This window comes from Anolis carolinensis, unplaced genomic scaffold, assembly GCF_035594765.1.
Source record: "Anolis carolinensis isolate JA03-04 unplaced genomic scaffold, rAnoCar3.1.pri scaffold_13, whole genome shotgun sequence".
Classification (NCBI taxonomy): Eukaryota; Metazoa; Chordata; class Lepidosauria; order Squamata; family Dactyloidae; genus Anolis; species Anolis carolinensis.
Genome location: NW_026943824.1, coordinates 9,372,222 through 9,399,750, shown reverse-complemented (window position 1 = coordinate 9,399,750; position 27,529 = coordinate 9,372,222). Strand labels below are relative to the sequence as shown.

The 27,529-nt window shown below is 43.6% G+C and overlaps 1 protein-coding gene across 1 annotated transcript in view; it reads right to left on the bottom strand.

The window, feature by feature from the left end:
* LOC103280470 (uncharacterized) overlaps positions 1-27,529 on the bottom strand; it is a 127,643-nt gene that overhangs the window by 8,189 nt on the left and 91,925 nt on the right. Inside the window, exon 2 of the mRNA XM_062964645.1 lies at positions 25,818-25,877. Within this exon, the coding sequence (XP_062820715.1) occupies positions 25,818-25,877 (60 nt within the window). The remainder of the gene's footprint in view (positions 1-25,817; positions 25,878-27,529) is intronic.

The following is a 27,529-nucleotide window of genomic DNA, read 5'->3' as shown; positions in this document are numbered from 1 at the left end:
GGAAAGCATTCGAGTTGACGCATGAGACTTATTTCTTACCCAACTTAGAGGAAAAAGTTCACTTTGCAGAAATTCTCGAATATTGGTTATTTTCTGGAGCGAAATGTCACATTTTCCTGTACATAGAGAAGGTGCATCGACACCAGGCATGGGCAAACTTTGGCCCGCCGGGTGTTTTGGACTCCAACTCCCACCATTCCTAACAGCCTCAGGCCCCTTCCTTTCCCCCCTCAGCCGCTTAAGCGGCTGAGGGGGAAAAGGAAAGGGCCTGAGGCTGTTAGGAATGGTGGGAGTTGGAGTCCAAAACACCTGGAAGGCCAAAGTTTGCCCATGCCTGATCTTGAACCCAATGAGACCGGCATCTGAGTAGTCCTGTAGCAGCACACGCCTTGTGTGCTGTTCCTGGCTTAAATGAGCAACAATTCTGTTTTCTTCCACTCCCAACCCATCACAGTGTTTCTCATTCCTTAACTCACAGCTTGATACTTTCTCATTGCAGAACAAAGGCATGCTTTCCCTTTCTTGAGAATATTTTGAGTATTCCAAATGCAAATCTAAACACTGATAAATATGCAAGTGAATTTTCAGAGGAGGAGGGTAAAGAGGAAGACGAGAAAGGAGGATGTAGAAGGAGAAAGAAGAAGAGAAGGGGGCTAAAAAAGCCAATGGGACTTTGGCCTGCACTGATAGGAGTCTAGTGTCTAGATGCAGGGAAGTCATGCTACCCCCTCTATTCTGCCTTGGTCAGACCACTCCTAGAATATTGTGTCCATTTCTGGGCACCGCAACATAAGGGAGATGTTGACAAACTGGAAAGTGTCCAGAGGAGGGTAACTAAAATGATCAAAGATCTGGAGAACAAGCCCTACGAGGAGCAACTTAAAGAGCTGGGCATGTTTAGCCTGCAGAAGAGAAGGCTGAGAGGAGACATGATGAGGGTCATTTATAAATATGTGGGGGAAGTCATAGGGAGCAAGTTCTTTTTCTGCTGCCCTGGAGACTAGGATGCAGAACAACAGCTTCAAGCTACAGGAAAGAAAGAAGATTCCACCTGAATGTTAAGAAGAACTTCCTGTGAGAGCTGTTCAGCAGTCAAACTCTCTGTCCCGGAGTGTGGTGGAGGCTCCTTTATAAAGGCTTTTAAGCAGAGGCTGGATGGCCATTTATCAGAGGTGCTTTAAATGCAATTTTCCTGCTTCTTGGCAGATGTTGGACTGGATGGCCCACAAGGTCTCTTCCAACTCTAGGATTCTATTATTCTAGGAAGAGGAGAAAGGGGTAGGTAGAATGAGAAGGAAAACATCCCCAGATGTTTTGGCCTTCAACTCACAGAAATCCTGGCTGGGATTTTTGGGAGTTGTAGGCCAAAACACCTGGAGACCCACAGGTTAAGAACCACTGCTCAATGGTCTTTTTCCTAGGTCCCTCCTCTGAAATATAGTCTACATCACTAAATACTCATTGGTGCCAAGTATTATTGTTTTTTACAATGAGTCATTTAATCTCATGATATGTTCAAAGTGCAATAGCGCCCATTTGGTGATATTGACATTGAATGAGAAGTCTAGATTTCTCCCTGAAGGAACCATTTATTAGTGATTTCACCAGTCCACAATACTGGTGTGTTTTCTGGGCTGTATGGCCATATTCCAGAAGCATTCTCTTCTGGCATTTTGCCCACATCTGTGGCAGGCATCCTCAGAGGTTGTGAGGTATGTCGGAAACTAGGCTAGTGAGGTCAGGAGAGAATGCTTCTGGAACATGGCCATATAGCCTGAAAAACTCACAGCAACCCAGTGATTCCGGCCATGAAAGCCTTCCAGTCCACAATATGTTTAGAACTCTTCTTCAGCACTACATTTCGACTGAGTTCATTTTCCAACTGTCAGCTTTCCTCCCTGCTCAACTTTCACACTCGCAACATACTCATGCCGACCCCTGATATTTCTGAGACATGTTTTCTCCCTTCACCTGGTCAACCTTTAAGGACCTTCAACTCCGAAAGCTCCATGTCAGTGTTTTATCCATAATCCAAGGGCCAAAGAAAAGGAGTTCTCGCTGTGTTTTCATGAGATTTGTATCCTGTTTATCCATCGCTCTTTGTGTTGCTGTAAATCGAGGAAGATATTGTGCCAAGAGCTTGTTCTCCTTGGGCTCCGAATCCCCTGCTGTTTTCAACTGCCAGTGTCTTATTGACTCTCTGAAATTGCTCTGTGCTGGGATTGCATTGGTAATATGAGGCATTTTGCAGCTCTGCACAGCACAAACAATGAAATATACCAATGATCGCGGAGCCCAGGGTTGCCGTTGAAGAGGGGAGAGCCAAGAGATTCAATTCTAGTCTTTAAATTTCTCCCGCTCCCGTAGATGAAGCTTGGGCACTCCTCTTCCTCCCTCTCTCCTCGCCTCCCGCCATTTAGTTTCTGAAGTACATAAAAATAATGCATGAGAAATCAAAAGATCAAGGATGATTCACTTTAGAAAGAAGGAGACCGGGAGCTCTTGTGGGATTGCTAGCATTGTGAAGAGAGGGATTGAAATGAAATTCTTGATTCAAGCATTTATCACCATCAGGTAGCGGAGAGGGGAGCTGGAGGTAAGCGTCCTGACACACGATCGTATGCATCCTTCGGTGAATGGAAACAGACAAGCAGATGAATTTAGCTTTTGCTGGAAGTAATTACAAAGACGGCGACAGTCAATACGGCATGCTCTCTTAGGAGGCTGGTTATTCCCTCTCACGGTACCTTTCATATCCTCAACCTGGGAATCCCCCCTCCAAAAAATTGTATTCTTTGGAAGATTGCTGTTGTAAAAAAAGTAAGGCCTGAAGGTCAAGTTTCACAAGTTCTACCTGCAAATAATCTTTGCTTCCAAGCCACAATTCTTTGTGGTCATATTTATTGCCAACCAGGAAGAAAGGGGTAAAATCAACAATAGGGCCATAGATAAAGGTAAAGGTTTCCCCCTGACCAACTCTGGGGGTTTGTGCCAAGCTGAAGAGCCAGGATTGTCTGTAGACACGTCTGAGGTCATCTGGCCAGCATGACTGCATGGAGCGCTGTTATCTCCCCACTGGAGTGGTACCTATTGATCTACTCGCATTTACATGTTCTGCTAGGTTGGCAGAAGCTGGGGCTAACAGCAGGAGCTTACCCCACTCCCTGGATTTGAACTGCTGACCTTTCAGACAGCAAGTTCGGCAGCTCATCACTTTAACCCACTGTGCCACCGGGTACTCAGTAGAAGCATACTATTCAATTATTTAAAATTATCTCCAGAGGGCTTGACTCTGGGCAAGAGCCAATGTCATATTTGTGTGTGTGTGTGTGTGTGTGTATGTATGTGTGTGTGTGTGTGTGTGTGTGTGTGTGTGTGTGTGTATATATATATATATATATATATATATATATATATATATAATGTCAGGAGTGACTTGAGAAACTTTTTGCTCCTACCTGGATATCTGAGCAAAAATTTACATGCAATTTTCTATATGCAATTTACATGAAGGATATATATTTAGAGTGTTGCATATTTATTTTCATATAATCAGGAAGAGAAAGAAGAGGAGGAGGAGGAGGAGGAGGAGGAGGAGGAGGAGGAGGAGGAGGAGGAGGAGGAGGAGGTGGTGGTGGTGGTGGTGGTGGAGGAGGGGACAACTTATTTCTGGTGCTTGTCATTTCTTCCCAAGGACAAAAATCAAAACAATACCCCTTTGATTTGTTTGCTAGTCTTGCAGGCTGCAAGTTAGACAAATTTGTTCAGAAACTCAGGGAATACAGATTTCTTTTTCCCTTCCTTTTCAATACCTCCTTGTGATGTTGCAGAAATTCCTCTTTCCCCATCCTGAACCGCTGGGGAGAAAGCCCACAGAGAAGTGACCTTTCCATCTGAAAAGCAGCTTTGCCAATCTGTTTTCCTTTACATATTACAATGTCAAAAGTTGAGTTCGGCAGCTGTATGGGGACAAATGGCCCAGAGCAATTTCTAGATGTTTTCTGGGTCTGTTCTTGGCTGCTACGCTGGGAGCCAGCCAAATTTTAGCAAATATAGCTGAGCAGATTCCTTCTCAAGAGGGTGTTGGGGTGTTGTAGTTGTAGAAGAATTGTGTAACATCAGTCTAGCTGTATCTCCACCTGAGAGCCTCAGCCAAATATCTCCACCATACTGGCATTATTTATTTACTAGATGTGTCCTTACAGATAAATCTATTGGTTTTGGGATGAAGATAAAAGCAAATGCATTGTGCAAACATGGTCATTAACAGTGACACATCATGAGCACCTTTCAAACGCAGATGCAATGTTATGTGTGGCATGATACACATTGACTCTGTGCTGCAATAGTTGGGAACTGGACCTTGCATTGTGTAATTCTGAACATTTACCATGATCTATTGCTGTGCTTCAGGTTCCAAATCCAACAAAGTTGGGAGTTGTCTGTTCTTGGTTGTTGTTGTTTTTTGTTTTTTTTTGTTTTTTCAATGTCAGGAACAACTTGAGAAACTGCAAGTCACTTCCGGTGTGAGAGAATTGGTTGTCTGCAAGGACGTTGCCCAGGGGACACCTGGATGTTTTTGATGTTTTACCATCCTTGTGGGAGGCTTCTCTCATGTCCGCGCATGGGGAGCTGGAGCTGATAAAGGGAACTCCCTGGATTGGATTCGAAAATGGCATCTTCAGGTCAGCAACCCAACCTTCAAGTCATCAGTCCTACGGGCACAAGGGTTTAACCCACTGAGCCACCGGGGTCTCCTTCTTGGTCGTTGAAAGGTGGCATGAAGAGAGAGGCCACTTGCATGCATATATGCTCAAACACTGAAAATTGAAGATGATGTTGTAGAACCAGCATGCTATAGGGATCATGATTGCATGTATTTGTGAGTTTTTTCCTCTCCCTTGTGTCTGTTTTAACATTTCACTCGGGCATCCATTCTATGTGCACTTTGCTTTCGCTATTTATTATTGAAAGCAATATTTTATTTATTTCTCAGCAAAGTCCCTGTAAACTTTGCAGAAGTGAAAATGCTCAAGACGAGGAGCACAATATCTCCCAACATGACTTGAGAGATATGAAAATGCCACTTTTGTCAAGAGAGCCATTCTGGCAATATTTCACTCCACCCAACATTCCTGTTCATTTCTATCCTTACTTAAACCTGCCCTTTCACAGCTATAGAATAAACTCCAAGAGGGCACGATGCCGATGAACTCAGCTGATACCCACTGAGACATTGACTTCATTGTCTTGACCATTGCATGAACTGGGGCTGAGCTTGACACGTGTTCCTCCCAAAGTTCCTCCCAAACATCCCAAAGTTTAGGTCACTTCCATTTGTGCTAAGGAAATCTTTGCTGGCATATTGTCAGGGTGCAACAAAGAACAGCATCATCAAAGCTGGTCTTTTCGCAACCTGACTACAAGAGGACAGAGGAAGGAGACCATTTGGCGGGATAGGCTGATTTATGACAGGGTCTGGTCTTCAAACGTGGGAAAGGACAAAAGGAAAGGGAGGTGTGGATGGAGAAGGAGGAGGGGGGAGGCAACAACCCCATATACTGAGGGGAAAAGCGGAAGAGAGTCAGTAAAAGCTTTTGCAGTCATCTTGGCAAGGCGGATTCAATAAAGTTTTCCATTGCGACCAGCGGTGTGAGCCTATTTCTTGGGTCCTACACCTTCCAGGAACGGACATTAAGCTTTTACTCCCTTTTTTTTCGGCTCATCCCGTGAGGAAAGGTCTCTCCGGTGAGAGCATGAACCCTGATGGAGGAGAAACCATGAAGGAATTCCTCCTCCTGGAAGAAGAACAGGCGAACCCTCGAGGTGCCGAGGAGTTGAGAGAGGAAAGGAACCCATCGCCCGCGTTGAGCGAAGGGGGGACAGACCCCTCGGACCCGTCGTGGAAGCCGCTGACCTCCACCCAGTTATCCGCAGGCAGGGGAGTGACGGTGAGACGGAAGATCCAGATGGGAGGAGATTGGCAGCGAGACGGAGAGGGAGCCCCAGAGATGAGAAGGATGGAGAGGAGATTAGATGCGATGGAGAAAATGTTTGAAACTTTCTCTCGACAGATGGATCTGATGCAGCGGCAGGTAAACGAGTCCTGGAGGGCGACAGTCGAGCAAAGGGAGCAGAGGAGAGGGCTGCCCGGGAGAGGCACTGGACCCCGTCCCTTTGCCGGGGAGGGTCCACAGGACTATGAGGATGAGATGCCTCAGCAGGGGACATCAGTTTTCCCCACGGGCCTGTCAGGAAGGAGCCAAATGCCTGGGAAGGGAGAATTTCGGGTGAAGTTCAACGGGGACCCCAAACAGCTGTCTTATTTCATTACAAACGTAAGACACTTCATGGAGGATTTTGGGGACCAATTCCCTTCAGAAAGCGCAAAAATCCACACGGTGGGGGCAAACTTGAAAGAAGCAGCTGCAGACTGGCTAATGCAGATGTATGATACTGGTGCCCGGGAGCTGGCCTGCCTGGAGGATTTCCTAAGAGCCCTCCGTGAGAGATTCGAAGACCCTTTGGCAGAGGAGAGGGCGAAGGCCCAACTCAAAAGGATATACCAGGGAGGAAGGACAGTGTCAGAATACGCCCTGGAATTTAAAGCCACAGCGGGGAAGATTAGGGACTGGTCCGACACCACCAAACTGGAATATTTCAGGGCTGGTTTACGCTCTGAGGTGCTCGAGTGGGCTTTACACAGAGGAAATCCAAGAGACTTGGAGGACTGGATTTTGCTAGCGGGGCGCGTGGAGGTGGACCAACAGCAAATCTCTCGTCGTCCAAGGGAGAGCAACAGAATCAAACCCCCGACAGCAGCAACACGGGGCTTCTCCCCTCGGCGCGGAAGGTCGACCAGCAGGGAGAGGAGAGCAGGGAGGGGGGCCTGCTTCGCTTGCGGGCGCGAGGGACATCGAGCGGCAGAGTGTCCGAAAGGGACAGGCGTGGAGACAAAAGGAGAGAGGCTTCACAGCCAGAAGCCGCCCCACCAGAACTCCAAACTAGCAAAAGGGAAAGCTGCCATGGCAACGGAAACGGCTTTAGCCCCAGGGCAGCTTCAGGCAGAAGAGATGGAGGAAGCGGAGGACCTGGAGTTACCGGGAAACGACTGGGATCTGTTTTGAATGCCCGGAAACAGATCGAACCACCAGAGGGCGAAGGGGGTGAGTTGAGAAGAGTAAATTGTGACATTGTGAGAGTCAGAGTGAGGCTGTTGAACCCAGAGACAGGGATTCAGGTAGAGGCAGATGCTATGTTGGACTGTGGGTGCACGAGATGCCTAATTACTCCCGAACTAGCAAACAGGTTGGGGGTGGAGCCAAACCCACTAAAGACACCAGTAGTCTTCGCACAATTGGATGGAAGCCCAGCATACGGAGTCCCAGTAACAGAAAAAACAGGGTTTTTAAGAATGACTATGGGTTCTCATGCTGAGACATTGCAATTTGTGATTTCAACAATGGCACATCAGCCAGTCATTTTGGGCGTTCCTTGGCTGAGATGGCAAAACCCTCAGATTGACTGGAAAAGGGAGACATTTACTTTCTGGGATGGAAATTGCAATTTTGAGAGTACCCCGAAAGACATAGAGGTACTGGAGCCAGAGGGGGCGATAGCAGCCACGTCACAGGGGGTACCATTGGAAAGCGTTCCCAGAGTCTACCATGAATTCGCAGAGGTGTTCAGTGAGAAGGAGTGTGACCAGTTGCCCCCTCATAGGAAGACGGACTGTGCAATTGAAATAGACCCCAATGCCAAACTACCTAAGCCAAAACTCTATGCAATGTCGGAACCAGAGAAAAGGGCACTCAGAGAATTTATTGACAAAAATATAGAGAGAGGCTTCATCGAGCCATCTCAGTCCCCCATGGCAGCGCCAGTATTTTTCAGGCCAAAAGCAGACGGCCTAAGATTGGTCGTGGATTATAGAGGTCTTAACGCAATATCCACCACAAACCAATACCCGCTTCCCCTAATGTCAGAGATGTTGGCGCAATTGGGCGAGGCACGCATCTTTACCAAACTGGACTTGCGGGAGGCTTTTTATAGGATTCGAATCAAAGATGAAGACTGTTGGAAGACGGCTTTTAATTGTCACCTTGGGCAGTACCATTTTAAAGTTTTACCTTTTGGCTTGTGCGGAGGTCCAAAGGTGTTCATGCAGTTCATAAATGAGACCTTTCATGACATGCTATATAAGGGGGTTATTATATATCTCGATGACATTCTTTTGTACAGTAAATCACTGGCTGAACACATTAGGCTGACTCGAGAAGTCTTGCGGAGATTAAAGGAGAATCAGCTTTATGCCAAACTCTCCAAGTGTGAATTCCACAAAACGGAGTTAGACTACTTGGGGTTCCGCATTTCCACAAAAGGCATAGCTATGGACCCCGCCAAGGTGCAGGATGTATTGGCGTGGGAGCCTCCAAGGACTCGAAGACAGCTGCAGGGATTCCTAGGCTTTGCAAATTTCTATAGACAGTTCATCAAAGACTTTGCCAAGCTGTCTCTGCCTTTGACAGAATTACTAAAGACTAAGGGAGTGGGGGAGACTCGTAAGACTAAGACGCCGGGTGCGAAACTGAACTGGACGCCTGAGTGCCAAGAGGCGTTTGAGGAATTAAAAAGGAGGTTCACAAGTCAACCCATATTAGTTCATGCCCAACGGGACAAACCTTTCGTGGTTCATTGTGATGCATCAGAGGCGGCCTATGGAGCAATACTGTTGCAGGCCGATGATGAGGGTGCTCTAAGACCGTGTGCTTATTTATCAAGAAAGTTCACGGAAACGGAACGGAATTGGCGGGTGTGGGAGAAGGAGGCCTTCGCAGTGAAGGCTGCCCTATCCCATTGGAGGCATTTCTTGGAGGGAACCGAGGCCCAATTTGAGGTATGGACTGATCACAAGAATCTGCAAGCTTTACGTACCCCTCAAAGGCTGAATGCAAAACAACTGCGATGGGCACAGTTCTTTAACCGTTTCAATTTTAAGCTGAAGTTCTTTCCGGGGACCCAGAACAGGATGGCAGATGCCCTATCTCGAATGCCCGATGCAAACTATTCGGCCCTGGGGGAAGTCGGAACTGTGTTCACGAAAGAACAACTGGGTTTGATGGTGCAGACAAGAGCCACAGCGAAGGAAAAGCCCCCACCTAGTGGCCAACCACACGAACTGTCCCAGGAATTGAGGCTAGCTGCAGATGCAGACCCCTGGCTCCAGTCTCATAGGGATGAACTGTCTCAAACAGGGGGATTGTGGACTCACGGTTCCAAATACTATGTACCGGAGGAACTTCGGGGGAGGGTGCTGGCCCAAGCACACGACTCCAAGCTCGCTGGTCATTTTGGGTTTACAAAAACTCTGAAACTGTTGAATAGACAATTCTGGTGGCCAACCATACGCAAGGATGTAAAGGGTTATTTGCAGGAATGCCCAGTGTGCGCTATGGCAAAACAAAAGGTGGGCAGACCGGAAGGATTGTTGCAATCAGTAGCAGACCCCTCGAGACCGTGGACGGATATAGCTATGGACTTTGTGGTAGACCTGCCCAACAGCAATGGTTTCAACACAATCTGGACTATAATTGACCTGTTCTCCAAACAAGCTCACTTCGTGGCCCTTAAGAGACTTCCAACGGCACCCGAGTTGGCCAAATTGTTTCTGCAACACGTGTTCCGCCTGCACGGGTGTCCCAAGCGGATCATAAGTGACAGGGGCTCTCAGTTCACATCGAGGTTTTGGAAGTCTTTCCTGGGTATTTTAGGAACTGAAAGGGCCCTGAGCACGGCCTTCCATCCAGAAACAGACGGAGCCACCGAACGGGTTCAGAAGACCCTTCAGCAGTTCCTCCGTTGCTACAGCACGTACCAGCAAGATCAATGGTCCTCAATGCTACCACTTGCCGAATATTGCATTAATAATTCGGATCACGCGTCTACTGGGGTCTCTCCGTTTAAAGTTGTGAACGGCAGAGATTTTCCGCCATTCCCTGCACTGCAAAAGGAGTTGCCTTCTGACGAGAAGCCAGGGAATTGGGGCGAGAAGATCGCTGCCGCTTGGCCTTCGGTTCAGGAGGCCTTGCGCACCGCCAAAGTGGATTACAAGAAATATGCAGATAGAAAGAGAACAGCACCACCGGACTACAAAGTGGGGGAGTTGGTGTACTTGTCGACAAAGCACCTGAAATCCACACAACCATCCCGGAAGCTGAGCCCACGATATGTTGGTCCCTTTCCCATTTCAGCCGTTGTGAACCCAGTGACAGTGCGGTTACAATTGCCTCATAGATGGCGCAAGGTGCACCCAGTGTTTCATGTTAGCATGCTGAAACCAGCGCCAAACACTCACAGATGGAGTAAACCGGGGGCAGATCCGGTCCCCATTATGGTGGGGGCACACACCCATTTTGAAATCAAGGATATCCTGGACTCCAAGAAGTCTCGGGGGAAACTGTACTACTTGGTCCAATGGTCTTCACAGACCTTACACCCGGAATGGGTAGCAGCAGAGCATGTTAAAGCCCCAAAGTTGAGAAAACAGTTTCACACAAAGTTTCCCCATAAACCTGGACCATGATCCCGAAAAGGGGGGGGGGGGGTTGGACTCTCTCTCTCCTTCTTCTTTCCTTCTCCTGGCTTTTTCTGCTGCTGTTGTCCTTAGCTTGTCGGAACTTTGTCTCTCCCCGCAGGGTCGTCGTCCGAAGGGGGGAGTCATGTCAGGGTGCAACAAAGAACAGCATCATCAAAGCTGGTCTTTTCGCAACCTGACTACAAGAGGACAGAGGAAGGAGACCATTTGGCGGGATAGGCTGATTTATGACAGGGTCTGGTCTTCAAACGTGGGAAAGGACAAAAGGACAGGGAGGTGTGGATGGAGAAGGAGGAGGGGGGAGGCAACAACCCCATATACTGAGGGGAAAAGCGGAAGAGAGTCAGTAAAAGCTTTTGCAGTCATCTTGGCAAGGCGGATTCAATAAAGTTTTCCATTGCGACCAGCGGTGTGAGCCTATTTCTTGGGTCCTACACCTTCCAGGAACGGACACATATGAGCAGAAAAATATAGTAGTCCTTCCAATGCACTGAAAGGTTTTAGTAATTTATAACTCAAGGTGGTTCAGTTCTTATTCAGTTCTAGCAATCGTTCAATGTTCCTTTCTCTCAGCTCGCAAACAAAATCACCTTTTGGGTTTCACTTCCAAGTCTTTCTCTCACTACAGTCTTGGAATATATCTGTACAGTTGTTAAAGGTCAACAAGCACTGGTCAGATAAACCTCCCATTGAGGATTTCAACCCAACTGAAAAAGAAACACATCCAAAGACACTTCTCTCTCTTCTCTTCCCTCCCCTCAGCTATTAGCAAGAGAATTTTTAACTAATGGGTTCTTTATTGGCTCCTCCAACCTTATCTTGGCTTGCCAGGGCATCTGTAAACATTCTGTATGCTCCATTCATTTCCTATTACGACAGCAGGCTATACATTAAATAATCAGCCGTCCTCCAACCTTGATAATAAAGCACTGAAGAATAGCAGGCTTCGTTCAGTGACCTTCTGCCCAAGTGCACATGTCTTGGTTCTGTACTCTGGATAGATGTCTGATGCTTGTTCAATAGTCCTGGTGGAAGTCACAAAGCAATCTGGCAGTTTCTAGCCCAAGCTTTACTTTTCAAGAAGCCTGATGGGCCTTGAATGGAGAACTATTTCTCATCTCATGGCCTCTCATTTCATTCCATGCAGCCTACAAACACTTAAACTTTTCCCAGTAAGTTTTGAGTAGTTTGATTGGACAACTTTTACGCCACTCAAGAAGTAAATCTACTTGAAGTTATGAAGTTTATAAGAACTATCCAAGGTGCTGAACACATTTGTCTTCACTGTACTATCCAGATTTGGAGGAAAGCGAATAATGGCCAATCCACAAACCCAGATAGAGTTGGAAGGGGAGGGGAGAAAGATAGGATATAGTAGATATGAGCAAACTTCAACCCTCCAAGTGTTTTGGATGGCAACTCCCACAATTCCTAACAGCCCGGGATTTCTGAAAGTTGAGGTTGAAAATTCCTGGAGGAATTTTGCCCATGTCTGGGATATAAGGTATACAGGAGACAGATATGGATTGTTCTCATTCTTTCTCTTCATTTTCATACCACCACACCCAAATTTTGTTCCATTGTGCACCACTTCTGGCAATAAGTTAGTGCACCTACTACAGCTATCATCCAACTTGCTTTTTATTTGTTTGGGTTATCTTTTTGTTTTCTAAAACACATTTGAATTCTAACAGAGGAATGGGAGGCCAGAGACTTAGAAGGATGATGAACGAAACCCTGATTTGACATCAAACACAGAGATGCCGCACAAAAACCCAAAGGGAGCGCACACATCTGCTTTTCTTTGCACGGAAGGGGACTGAGCTCTACTTAACAACCTTAGGGAGTTCTCAGTTGAGCTTGGGATGTTCAGAGAGCATATCTCATGTAGAAGTCTACATTAGCACTTGAGAGTTAGTAGCTGTCCATGGAGACAGCAGAATTAATGGTGCTGAAATCTGTCGGAAACCATGGAGCTCTCACAGGGCTATACGCTAGTTTGCAGCAACGCATACAGAACAGAAGAATCCAAAAGGAGAATCAGAACTCTTTCTTTCCAAGCTCTATATAAATCAACTGCTTAATTTTTAATTTATTTATCCCACTTTTCTCACAAAACAAGATCCAAGGCAGCTAGAAACTTCTGAGGGGTTTAGATGTGAATTGAAGATGCAAGGTGGAACCTGGCATCACATATAGAATAAGAGGGACTGCGCAATAGGGTAAAAAGAAATAGCACCTCACCTTGCTTTACTTTGCTCCATCACCCCACTTGATCTATGCAAGATGACAACTTCATAGAGTGTAAAAGCATGGGACCAAAGTTAGTGGTAGAGCATTTGACTAAAATTGTGGAATTCAATATTAGAACATTTAACTACATTGAAAATTTCTACACATGAAAGCAGTTGTATAAATGGCTGTCATCCTGATCCACATCTTTCTCCATCTATACATAAGTCATGAAGGTAGGCCAAAAGGTTGATTTTCTGATGCAGGAAAACCCTGGAGTTTGCATGAGCCAAGATGTGCTTCTGATTTTGAAAAACAGGCATTGTTCATAAAATCCCAGAATTGAAAGAGACACCAAGGATCAACCAGACAGATATTGCAACATGGTTATTGTGTCAGTCCTTCTCTTCTCTTCTTCAAGCTAAACAGCCTTAGATCCTAAGCTGTCCCTCAGAGGGATTTGCAAATTACCATTTTGGTTGCCCTTGTCTGTTCCAGCTTGTCCATATCATTCTTGATTTCCTTTGCCCAGAACTGGACACAATATTATTCCAGGTGAGGTCTAACCAAAGCAGAAGAGAGTGGGACAATGACTTTCCTCAATGTAGACACTAGATTCCTATCAGTGCATCCTAGATTTGCATTGACTTTTTAACTTGCTTCTTTGTTTTGATGTTTAATTGTGAAAGTGACCCTCCTGCAACCTTCAACAAGAGGTAATTTATTCTCCTTTGACAAGAAAAGACTTTGTCATAGAAGTCTAGAGGAGTCAAGACCTGAAGTAAGAGCTTTGAGGAAGATGTGGAGGTCCAGGCCCACATTATACCCATCTCGCCAAAAAATGGATAAAGCTTCATCTAAACACCCTCTCATCCAACAAAGACTGTTTTGTTTACCATTCCCCTTCCCAGTGTAATCTCCCTCTAATGATGCCTTGCTTGGTTTACACTGGTGACTTTCCTGCTTTTAGATCCACAGCCTTTGCTTTAACTCTATGCCAACTCTTGAAAGCAAGAAGGTCAGAATCATGTTTAAAACATAAAGAGAGGTGGATTCACTATATCCAAAGGTGAGGAGGGGAGAATTTCTCATTGATGGAGCAAGGTTATTCCCACTCTGCTCTGCTTTTCTATTTTTCCCCCAGATTACCCGCAAAGCATGTGACTTTCAGAATCACCTTATTTATAGCCTGATAAATCCTCTTGCTTTGAGGAATGAAACCGAAACCCAGGGGAGAGACAATTAAGAAAGTCCCCCACCCCGCCCTAAGTTATGAATATCCCTGGAGTTACATTTCCACTTCAGACACAAAAAACAGACACCCTCAATTTTTAGTGCACGCGCCTCCCCGGTTGCATGCAGAGTTTTGCTCAACAGGCAGCACAAAGAAGGACGTTGGGAGTGTTTTGACATACAAATCGGTAAAGATTCTTTTTTTTGGGGGGGGGGGGGCAGGAGGCAAACGTTCCCAGCAAAAACGAGCGAGGGCATTTCATGGTCACCAGCGCCAGTTGATTAAATGGCACGCTACTGAAAACTCACAGCTATTCCCCGGGAACACAACCGCAATATTAAAAAGAGCCTTCAGTTTTTGCAGTGTTATTTTTCAAGACCTCACTCCATCCTGGATCGACCTTAAGAATATCCAGTGGAGAGAATTACATCTTATCGTCTGCATCGCCGAAGAAGAAGAAAATGTGCCGTTATCCTGATTTTATGAGAGAACTGATTCTGCCCCCCTGGCTTAGTGACTACCTGATCTGCAGCTAAGCTATAAGCTGAAACTAAACAGCCCAGTGGGTGATAATGGTGGGGTGCAGAGCTAGCAAGGAAACAAGGGAGCTGGGCTGTGAAACTATAAATGGCAGCATCTCATATTCGGCAATAAAAGGGCCTTTTCAGCAGCATCTGTGTATCGGTGATGTCTTCAGGTTCCCCTCCCAGTGGTTCCCCATGGCTCTCTTTACAGCTGATTCCAAATTAATGATGTAATTCATTGCTCATTTCATTTTCAATAGAATTCGCAAGTAATTTTAGCAAGTGCCTTCCTGCTGTGGAAACATCTTTGAGAACTGCGTCATTTTGGAAAGACTTATTCACAGTTTGGAAATTATTCTATGCAAAATTTGCAAAAAAAATGTTTTGTGAAGAAAACTTCATTTTGTGCACAGAAATATTATTTTCTCTGCAGAAAATGCTGTTTTCTCCTACACACAGCATGCTGTTTTATCACAAGATGCCAAGAAGTGGTTTTGGGAGCCCAGATAGGATCCAGATTAGCTGAAAAATGTCAAAAGACACTCAATACTCCGTTCTAAAGAAATAATGGAGAAATGTTATTGTTTAGAGCAGTGGTTCCCAACCTTTTTTTGACCAGAGACAACTTGACCAAGGACCACTTGATCAGAGACCATTTTGACCAGGGACCACTCTCCAACATTAGTATTAAAAGAGTAACAAATCAGTTTTTTGACAACTTCAGATTCGATTTGGTTATTTGGGATGCTGATTCTGAAAATTGCATTGGATAGACCACATCAGCTCTAGTTTCTGATACAGAACATAAGCCATCCAGTCAACACCATCTGCTCACTCACAGAAAACCATATTTAATCATCTAGAGCTATCCAATGTAATTTTCAGAATCATCACTCCAAATAACCCCGGGAAAAGGCCTAAAAACACCAAGAAAAAAAATTGGTTGGGCTGTAATAGTAATGGTGAGGCCGTGGACCATATTTTAGTTCTTGTGGACCTCTGGAACCACTGGTTTAGAGGGAGAAAATATCCATGTTATTCCACCTGGAACTGCATTAAATTCACTACTGGGGAAAAACCTATAAACTTGGACCTTTCAAAGAATTGTCATTTTGGTACCACCTTTGTGTCCTTTTCCATAAAGTTTTACTTATGGTAATTCATTATAAGATCAGCAGAAGGTTAATCATTTCAAAAAAAAAAAAAAGAGATGTGGAAGCTATTCTGAGGACAACAGAAGGGGTAAACCCATTGCCACCCCTTAGATTTTGGACTCAAAACTATTAGCCTCTGCCATTGTGGCCAATGGCCCCTGGTTCAATGCCCTGGCTTGAAAGAGTATTAAAAGTAAATAGACAGAAATTTAGCTGGAAGACTTGCACATTGAAAAGTGGAATGTGATCATTAGTAATACAGTAGAGTCTCACTTATCCAACATAAAAGGGCCGCAGAATGTCGGATAAGCGAATATGTTGGATAATAAGGAGGGATTAAGATAAAGCCTATTAAACATCAAATTAGGTTATGATTTTAAAAATTAAGCACCAAAACATCATGTTATACAACAAATTTGACAGAAAAAGTAGTTCAATATGCAGTGATACTATGTAGTAATTACTGTATTTACGAATTTAGCACCAAAATATCACGATGTATTGAAAACATTGACTACAAAAATGTGTTGGATAATCCAGAATGTTGGATAAGCGAGTGTTGGATAAGTGAGACTCTACTGTATACCTGAACTATCTCTCCTATTTTCAGCTTTTCCCAAGGAAAGCTTTTTCAAATCTCACAAGCGACAACTTCCTAGAAATTGTCACTAGATGGCATCTTATCACCACACTTGAAATCACAGCATTGTATTCCCCTTTAGGTCAACATTTGAAAAAGAAAACCAGGCAAGTCCAAGTTTTGGAAGAAGTTGTCTCTCCTTTGAGGCTTAACTGCATCATTATCTGCTTGGGAAATGAACAAATCCTACTATTCCTTCTCATTCTTCTTTCTTCTATGTCATACCCCGCCTTGAGCCACAAGAGGAGATAACACAAGCAGGTAATAAAATTGTTGTTGCTGCTGTTGTTGTTATTCTCCTTCTTCTTCTCCATCTCCATCTCCTCCTCCTCCTCCTCTTCTTTCCCATAAGGAATAAACAAATCATAAAATTATAGAAAGATTAAGCCCAATGAGGAGCGGCTTAAAGAGCTGGGCATGTTTAGCCTGCAGAAGAGAAGGCTAAGAGGAGACGTGATGAGGGCCATGTATTAAAATGTGAGGGGAAGTCATAGTGAGGAGGGAGCAAGTTTGTTTTCTGCTGCCCTAGAGACTAGGACGTGGAACAATGGCTTCAAACTACTGGAAAACAGATTCCACCTGGACATTAGGAAGAACTTCCTTATTGTCAGAGAGAACTGTTCAACAGTGGAACTCTCTGCCCCGGAGTGTGGTGGAAGCTCCTTCTTTGGAGGTTTTTAAGCAGAGGCTGGATGGCCATATGTCGGGGATGCTTTGAATGCAATTTTCTGCTTCTTGGCAGAATGGGGTTGGACTGGATGGCCCACGAGGTCTCTTCCAACTCTAGGATTCTATGATTTTAGGACTTTAATCCAACATTACCTCCATGTAGTTTAAATATCCACACATGATGATATGCTGTGCTAGCATTCTGCAATCGTAATGCAGAATAACAAAATTGTGCAACATGCAACACATGACGTACAGTCTCAATGCACAACATAGAGTACACAGTGCACATTGTGCAGTTGTAATGTGCAAAGAAAAGGCCACCAAAGTACATTGGAGGGCCTAGAGATTTCCAAAGTGACCATATTAATCAAATGCATGAATAATCAAATTCTCAAAAATGAAATCCACAAATGTGTAGGGCTCACTGTACTCAGTTTTGATGAAGGGAAGTTTTTCTCATTTAAGAAATAATAATAAGAGTCATTACTACTAGTACAGTAGAGTCTCACTTATCCAACATAAACGGGCCAGCAGAATGTTGGATAAGCGAATATGTTGGATAATAAGGAGGCATTAAGGAAAAGCCTATTAAACATCAAATTAGGTTATGATTTTACAAATGAAGCATCAAAACATCATGTTAGACAACAAATTTGGCAGAAAAAGTAGTTCTACATGCAGTAATGCTATGTAGTAATTACTGTATTTATGAATTTAGCACCAAAATATCACGATATATTGAAAACATTGACTACAAAAATGTGTTGGATAATCCAGAACGTTGGATAAGCGAGTGTTGGATAAGTGAGACTCTACTGTATTACTACAACTTATGGAAAACCTTCACCTCCTTATATCCAGCTGACATTTCATGAAAGGTACAATAGGGTTTTTTTTAATGCTCCTCACTCTGCCTTTCTAGACCAGACTGGGAAAGAAATCTTCCCCCTTCAAGGTGCACAGACAGGTAATTTCAGGTAGCTCAGCACCTCATTTCCATTCCGATCACAGAGTGCCATCCTCCAGCAATTTTATTTCTCAAGGGAAAAAAAAAAGAACGCAAAAGAGAGAAAAATCATTATTGCTTATATTGAACTCTCTAGAAGGCTCTTGAATCTCACACAGAATCTTTCCTCGATACCTCTTTGATTATTAAACAAACAAACAAACATCCAAGTCCGAGTGCTTCTTTTTTCCAATATCAATACTTTTCACATATCTGTGAAATGAGGAGGAAAACAAGGGAACTATTACCAGGGGATAGGGGCATAAATCTTTATGTTCATAGTCTTTCCATGCAGAGACTATACAAATCTCAACCATATTTGCGCTGTGAGAAAATTAATCTGCATACACAACCATATTCTATATACAAAACTATATACAATAGGACCCCTGTATCCACAGGACTTGGGTAAGTGTTTTCATTTATCCACTCTAGGCATTTTCTAGCTATTCTAGAACCATCTATGCTATTCTTGAACCAGAAGTCCTTTGTTTCAACAGGATTCACTATTATCCATAGTTTTGCAATTCCATGCAAAGACCAGAAACAAATCATCTGCAAACATGACGTTCATATGTATTTCCTGCTCACAAAACAACATTCTCTGCACATAACACAGTTTTCTGTTTAGGAGGCACATTACATTAACGTGTGTGGAAATAAACAGTATTATAATAATTTCCAAGAGACTTTGTAAAAAGCAAAGAATCTTGGCTGCTCCTCTACATTTCTCCCTGGCAGTCCTCAAGCACTGAGAACCACCTTATTCTGCAGGTAAAGAAAGAATAAACTAGGGCTGATATTTAGCAGTGTAATTTGTAACCTGGAGTTTTGGAACCCAAACTGATCTGTATTCAGTAAGATCAACTGTAAACCTACATAAGTGTAACCCCAGACCACTTTAAGAGCCGTCCACTTCTTGGGTAAAGGACATCAATTCAGCTGTCAATATATTGGAAGACACCCCAAGGGCCATCCAGTCCAACCCCCATCTGCCATACAAGAACATACAATCCAAGCCCACCCTATAGATAGTCATCCAGACTGTGTTTAAAACATCCAGAGAAAAAACTCCAAGGAAACACCTTCCGCTGTTGAATAGTTTCACAGCATCAGGACGTTCTTCCTAATATTCAGATAATTTTCCAATAGCTTGAATCCACTGCTCCATTGTGTCCTAGCGCAACACATCTATACTGTAGAATTAACACAGTTTGATGCCATTTTAATCGCTCAATGCTATGGAATTCTGGAAGTTGTTGTTTTACAAGCTTGTTGGTGCCTGACCCAACTATAACTCCCAGAATTCCGTAGCATTGAGTCATAGCAGTTAAAGTGGTGTAAAACTTTATTAATCCTACAATGTAGATGCACCCCCCCCAAAAAATAATAATAATATCTGGAGCAGCATGAAATAAACTCATTTCATGAAGACCAAAGACAGGTAAAGAGAAGCATTTTGGCTCTAAAACGGGACATCAGCAGGTGCAAATAGATTGTTGGCATGAAGGCACAGGGTTCAGTTTCAGCAAGGAAGCAATAGCTTCGTCCCAACCAGAGCCAAAGGCCACCAGGTTTTTCATAAGCATTTAATTGCCGCGATTCTGTAAAGGGGGGCAGGGGGATTATCAGACTTGTAAAAATGAGTTTGATCCCACTTTAAAAGGTTTTTAAACCAGAGCAGCTGTGCAGGGAAAGGTGGGGGGAGAAAGAGGAGACGCTTCCCTCGGTGGCAGCCGAGCAATTTCTCTTTGATCCGAATGCAAGTAAATGCCACTCGCAATACGGGGAACTTCAAACAGCAAGCTCCGGTATTAGGTCGGATGTGTGTCTGTATTATGTAAATTGTAATCGCTCATTACTGCTGGTATTTCACAAGCCCACTGACTAGCTGGGTAGCTGCATGAATTCATGATCAGCCGTAATTCACCTCCAGTGTGGCATGAAATAAAAATTGAGGACTGTCTGCAGAATGAAAAATAGGAATTGATGACGAATAGCTTGCCGATTCAAGAGCCAAGCAGAGTGTCTTCGCTTGTAGTTGCTTTGCAAGTCAGTTTCTTATTGTGTTGTCAAAGGCTTTCATGGCCAGAATCACTGGATTCTGGAATCATACAGCCCAGAAAACTAACAGCAACCCAGTTTCTTATTTTTGAGAAATAAAACAATAAACATCTTGGGGTTGTTGTGTGTTTTCCGGGCTGTATGTCCATGTTCCAGAAGCATTCCCTCCGAACGTTTCACACATCTATGGCAGGCATCCTCAGAGGTTGGGAGGTATATCGAACTCCCAGCCATCTTCCTTGCTATGCCCTATGTTTCCATGATCAGCATCAGAAGCCTATGGATGAAGTGGTGGATACATTGCCCAAAATTTAAAGGATTGGAAACTACTGTGTGGTTGGAATTCAGTTCATTTAAAGTTCCTACTAAAATTCAGAACAGATTCCATACAGAATTGAATAGAAACACTGGCAAAAGCTGCCTTTCTGGAGTAAACCAGTCATCTATCTAATCCCAAAGGGATTGACTCTCCAGATATCATGCGCCACAGTTCCCATCAACTTGTAGTACTGGACACATTATCTTATAGGATTGTCCACTATTGATAAAAATACATATCAACTCGTCTTCCAAAGATGCCAAAGAAATTGCTTTGGAGAAGACAATCATTGCTTTGGATGATGATGATGATGATGATGATGATGATGATGATGATGATGATGATTCTGCCAATAGGTCTCAAGCTGCAAAGGACAGAGGGAAGGGATGTTCCAGAAGCGTTAAAGCAACACTGTGCTCATGCAGTGAGATTACTGTGCTACAGATAACCTGGACCCAAGCTTTACAGGGCTTTATCAGTCAAAGCCAACACTTTAATTGTCCTTTTGAAAAACCCTATACTTTAGGGTTAGGAATAGCTGCTAGGTGCTGGAATACAGTCCACCACAGCTTTTGATCTGGACCCCTAAAATCCACCCCATTCCTGAAGCTGGGTCTCCTGCACAAAACATAATCTGGCCACGAGTTTGCCAAGGAGTCTAGGAGTGTCTCTACACTGTAGAATGAATGCAGTTTGACCCCCACTTTGACTGCCATTGTTCAATGCTATGGAATCCTGAAAGTTTGGAATCCTTCTCTGCAAATGGTTCTAGTGCCTCAGCAAACTATAACTGCCATGATTAGACAGCACTGAGCCACAGCAGTTAAGGTGGTGTCACATTGCATTAACTCAACAGTGAAGATACAGAATGGGGGACGCCTGGCTTGACAGCAGTACACGTGAAAAAGATCTTGGAGTCCTCGTGGACAACAAGTTAAACATGAGCCAGCAATGTGATGTGGCTGCTAAGAAAGCCAACGGGATTCTGGCCTGCATTAATAGGGGAATAGCGTCTAGATCCAGGGAAATCATGGTCCCTCTCTATTCTGCCTTGGTCAGACCACACCTGGAATACTGCGTCCAATACTGGGCACCGCAGTTGAAGGGAGATGTTGACAAGCTGGAAAGCGTCCAGAGGAGGGTGACTAAAATGATCAAAGGTCTGGAGAACAAGCCCTATGAGGAGAGGCTTAAAGAACTGGGTATGTTTAGCCTGCAGAAGAGAAGGCTGAGAGGAGACATGATAGCCATGTACAAATATGTGAGGGGAAATCATAGGGAGGAGGGAGCAAGCTTGTTTTCTGCTGCCCTGCAGACTAGGACACGGAACAATGGCTTCAAACTACAAGAAAGGAGATTCCACCTGAACATCAGGAAGAACTTCCTCACAGTGAGGGCTGTCCGGCAGTGGAACTCTTTCCCCCAGACTGTGGTAGAGGCTCCTCCTTTGGAGGCTTTTAAGCAGAGGCTGGATGGCCATCTGTCGGGGGTGCTTTGAATGCGATTTCCTGCTTCTTAGCAGGGGGTTGGACTGGATGGCCCATGAGGTCTCTTCTAACTCTACTATTCTATGATTCTATGATTCTAAGATACACCTTAGGACTCCTCTAAATGGCAACGGAGTCATATCCACTAGAAGCAGTTATAAGTATCCTAAAATGAATTTGATCCCACCTTGATTTTATTTTTTACGTACAACTCATCTTGCTTTCTCCGGCAGTCAATTTTGTTTTAATCTCCAGCCATTTCCACCCAATTTGGGAATTTGTAATTTGGGTATCTAATATGTTGGCAAGTTCCTGGACCTCGACAGGGATCGAAAGTGAATTCTGCTTCTCCTTTGTCTTCATAAAAGCACTTCTATAAAGAGATCCAAACTATCTGAAAGCCATATCATTCTTCAGCCCTTTTGCATAATTGTTTTTTCTTTGCTTTTGCATGCTGATGCTTTGCACACTTCCCCATTCATCATAGACATTGTCAACACCCTTGTCCAGAAGGCAAAGCAAACGCACATTTCTTTGGTCAAAATATAGTTTCTGTGACCTGCCGCTCACCTCTTGATATGATAATCTCAAAGCCATCCTCACCCAACTCAATATCCCCCCCTCCGCCCCTTTCGTTCTGAGACTGGATGTTTACCAACATCATACTTAAGGGAGATACAAAATAATGCACGAGTTACGATTCAAGCAGTGACAAAGGTGCCAATTTCATTAAAAGCCAGATGGAAAATAAAGCAAGGTTGAATCATGGGAATTGCATTATTTTCATCTTGGTCGGCTGCTTCCTGGAAAGCTGCCTCTTCTTAAATTGCCCACAATCTCCTCTCCTGTTAGCTTTGCAGCCTGATGAGCTGCCACTTGTTCATGTTATATCTTGAGGATGGTTCTAGCTGAAATCAAGAAAATTCTCTCTATATAGATATAGACATCAATAGCCATTCCATTGCTAATAGAAAGGAAAAAGAAAAAGCACCACGTTATAGTCTCATAGCCACATGCAAGTGGAAGACGTCATCTACCAAAGCCTCCTAAGGCAGATCTTGGTGGAAGATGTCCTCAGTCTGTGTCTGGCTGTAGAAACATAATTAGAGGCAGAAGGTTTCTGCATCTGGAACTCCACTATGGTTCTCCCGTTATTGTATCTAGCACTTTCTCTATAATAGCTAACCCACTCCAGCCATTCCATGGCTGATGGAGGCCTGGATGAGAGGAACCAGAGAAACATATAAGTATGATCAGAGAAGCCCCGGATTCCCAGGAGTTAATCCAACATTCAGAACACTATACTGGCTCTTGAATGGAACATCCTCTCTCCAACCATTGCATTTCTAAGCATATTATTTTCCATCTTTCTCAAACACAGACGTATGTGTGAGATGTATGCATATGTTTCATCTACTGCCTTTGTAAGTCGTGCATCTCAACAGAAGTATATTGAGACGTTATTGCAAATGTTAAGGGGTTTATGCTGAATGCCAGCTGCAGTTATTAGGCAGCATGCAAAATCCCATGGGATTCAATGAGTGATGTCACCAAAGCTAAGTTGACTCTCAAGTCTAATCTGCCATGCTCTGTAATTCTTGCATGCCTAATGAGCCCAGATGAGGATCCAAAAGACTTTTAAAATGTTTATAATTTAAGCAGAGGTTTCTCTTTTCCTCTCAGCCTGCCAAATATGGTCCTTATGATATACGGTGGGCGAGATCTTTAAACATTGGCAACGCTACTGCCATTTTCAATTTGGAATCTTTTAGACATGCTGACAAGGGGAACGCTACAGTGTTATGAAGATATTGCAGCACCTTCAAACCATTTTCACAAAACATTTATCATCTTTAAATATGAAAACCTTCCTCAGAGCTCCAGAACTTGGCACAACTGGCCACCATTGCTAGTCTCAACTTTAACAGACCCATTGAAATGATGGCATTTACCTAAGTGTTGATACACCATGCAACAGTTGCTTTTTTGGCTCTATTTCACATGGGACAAACCTATAAGGCTCAGAGCCCTGTGTTTACTGTTTTGGTTAAAGTTCAATTTTTTTTCAAAATCTCCCAAAAACAAAACTTCTATATAGGTATACAAATTGGATAGAATATGAAGATGATGTAGACATTATTAGATCTGGAAACTGAGGGTGGAGGTTTTCCAGTCCTTGGGTTGTACATAGCATAAGAAGGTGTCCGGTTCTCAAACCTCCCCCAAACCTTTTTCCAAGCCCTTCATCACCACATTTTTTCCCAGCATATAAATGGAGGCAATCAAAGTAGACTCCAAAGAGCATATTTTGAGGTTACTACAAGCAATAGCAGACTGCCCAGAGTTTCAGCTTGGGTGATTGTCAGTCAACTCACTTAAACATTAAGACTTCTAGTAATTTGGACAGTAATTAGTAAAAAAAATACAATTGTTTTGTAATAATTTTATCCACTTTTGTATGTATGTATATGTGTGTGTACGTATATGTATACATATGTGTGTGTGTGTGTGTGTGTGTGTGTATATATATATAGGATAGACAGCTATGAGTGGGCTTCCTGTATGCAGATGACACACAACTCTACTACTCCTTTCCAAACCACTATTGGTTATGAGGACTTTTCTTCCCAAATGCATGCTCACATCCACTGCTTTCCCCTATGATAATGTTCTTATCATTTCTTAATTCTCAACCAATTGCACTCTTTTCAACATTTCTTCATTCTCTTTGTGTGTGTGTGTGTGTGTGTGTGTGTGTGTACACACACACACACACACACACACACACACCAGAACCAGGTAAATCAATACAGGTGGAAGCTGTGACTGTCATAATCTTTTAAAACACAAAACCTGAACACATTAGCAACTTGGGGTGAAAGAAAGGTAGGAAGAAAGAGAGAGATGCGAGGAATGTGGAATGGCATTACTCCCTCAAAACACAAAAGACCACATGGCTGATATTATTAAACAATGAGGCTCTATCACACGCAAAAATCACACCTACATTGTGTAAGATGACCTTATCTTGCACAGCATGTCAAAGATATGGCCTGAAAGCTATTAGTGAAGCTACATGCAACAACTGAAATCTAAACTTGCAATATTAGAAGTAATGAAACATATTTAGGAACTAAGAGAAAACTCCAGTCAACAGCATGAAGCATCACTCCAAGAACAGCTTGCTATGATGGGGTCTGGGAATGAGCTATTGCCCAATTATTCAAAATGTGAGAGGCTTGGGAACCATAAAACCTGCAATTGTTTCCATATTCAATGTAATCATTGAAGGTTCATTTCCATGTGTTCTGGAGAAATCTGATGCTATTGCATTTGGATTATTTCATCCTTAATAGGCAAATGTGTCTCTTCGTATACATTTTAAAGTGGTGTATATTTCTCACAGTTTCCAAAACTGAAGACCATACTGAAGGAAACCATTCCCAGAACCTCAGCTTAGAAATTCGAAGAGTTCTAGCTTCCCAAAGACAAACACAACTCATGGTTCACTGACAACATTATGTTGTCACAGATTTGTTTTCCTTTGTGCCCCTTCATCAAATGGAGTCCATCCCAATATGCACCCTATGATGAGTATTCACATACTAGATGGATTTGCCCAAGTCCCCTAATAAACACCAGTTGCGGTGCTTTGCAACTGATTCCTCCCTGTTTGACAAGTCTGCCAATTCCGCACATTCAAGCTTTTGAGGACATTTAGCCAACTCTAATGCACTCATTTCCAGGACACGCAAGATCTGTCTATGAGTGTTAAAAAGAGAGAGAGAAAGAGATTGCATTTGATTGATGATCAAAGGAGTGCAAACCAAAAAAAGAATGCAAAAAGGCAGTTTCAGAATCTAATCCATTCAGCAAAATGTTTCAACTTACTGGACCTTGAGGAGCATTCCTGGCACCCGTAGTCAAGTCTATTACGGCAGATTTATGGCCCTATAATTAAAAAGAAAGAGGGGTTGAGAAATCTCACATCGGAGATCATGTAACAGTCTGAGTAAAACCCGTTGACGTGTTTTCCACCCCCTCCTTAAAAAAAATGATATGAAGCTAATAGAAGGCAGTCCCGAAACATACAACAACAGGCATGAGCAAACTTCAGCCCCTCCAGGTGTTTTGGACTTCAACTCCCACAATTCCTAACAGCTGATAGGTATTTCTAGTCTCTGAAGTTATTATCTGTTAAGTTCCCACTTTATTCAAGGGTTGTTTCATCTGCTGTTTTTGCCTTTGCCTTTGTATTATTACCCCTGCATTCAGATTGTGTTTCTCACTGGATTTACAGCTCTTTATTGCATTGCTGTTTGAAATTGTCATGAGACATAGAGAGGTGATTTACCACTAGCTATGGATGAGGTATAAATTTCTGTATCAATAAACCAAATGAATACATTTGGGGGCTGTCCTCGTCCTTTGGAACCTGGTACATTTTTGCTATAACGTATTGCCAAAACAACAGCACCAAGTACATACTGGCTAATCCATAAACAGCCCTGTCCCACACAGTTGTCCTCCAAGCAAGGAAATCAATTTGGGGGGTTGCCCCCAGATCCTACAAATCAGTGGCTAAATAATCAATGGCAACGAGCTCCGTATTGCCCTCTTGACATCACATATCCCTTGGCCAGCAATTTATTTGACTGTCTGCACCATCTATTGCTATGAAAATGGTTCCAAGTTACAAAAGAAGAAAGATCTGACACTAATCTCCTTACAGAAAGTCATAAAATAGAGAAATCAATTTCAAGGTCAATGTAGCCTAACGAACACCTGCTACCCTTTGTCTAATTTGGAGGCCCTTTGAAAAATCCACTGCCAGGCTCTCAATGTAACAACATATGCTGGATGACTATAAGCCTCCCTTACAAATCAGGGCCAGATTCCTGGTGGAGACCTATGTCTTTGTATGTGAACTACACCTGCAGGAATTACGGCCAGGCAGTCCCATAGCTTCTCTGTCCTGCAAAGGACTGCTATTACTTTCCTATGAAGAGGAATTGGCAATGCAATTGATGCATATTGGGGGTAATGCTTAATAGGATCAATGCACCATGATACCAATGCACATTGGAACAGAGGCACTTTGGTCCATTGTTCATCAGTCCTGTTGCACATCAAGACATTGATAAGGGAATGTCTATGCATATCATCAAAACATCAACAAAATGCATATTTATAAAACCTCCCGAGTGACATTGGGCAAGTCACACTCTCTCAGTTGCAGGAGATGGCAATGGCAAACCCTCTATGAACACATTTACCATGAAAATCCCATAAGGATTGGGCTGTTGCACAACTGGTTAATAGCCAGCTGCAATAAATCACTACTGACCAAGAAGTTATGAGTTCAAAGTCAGCCCGGATCAGGGTAAGCTCCTGACCATTAATAGTCTAGCTTGCTGTTGACCTATGCAGCCCAAAACAGTTGCATCTGTTGAGTTGGAAATTTAGGTACCGCTTTATGCAGGGAGGCTAATTTAACTAATTTACGACACCATAAAACCTTCCAGCAGTGTGCGGAAGAATGATGAAGTACTCCATCAAGGACTCAGTGTCGCAAGTGGACGGTGAATTGGCAGCTCCTCCTG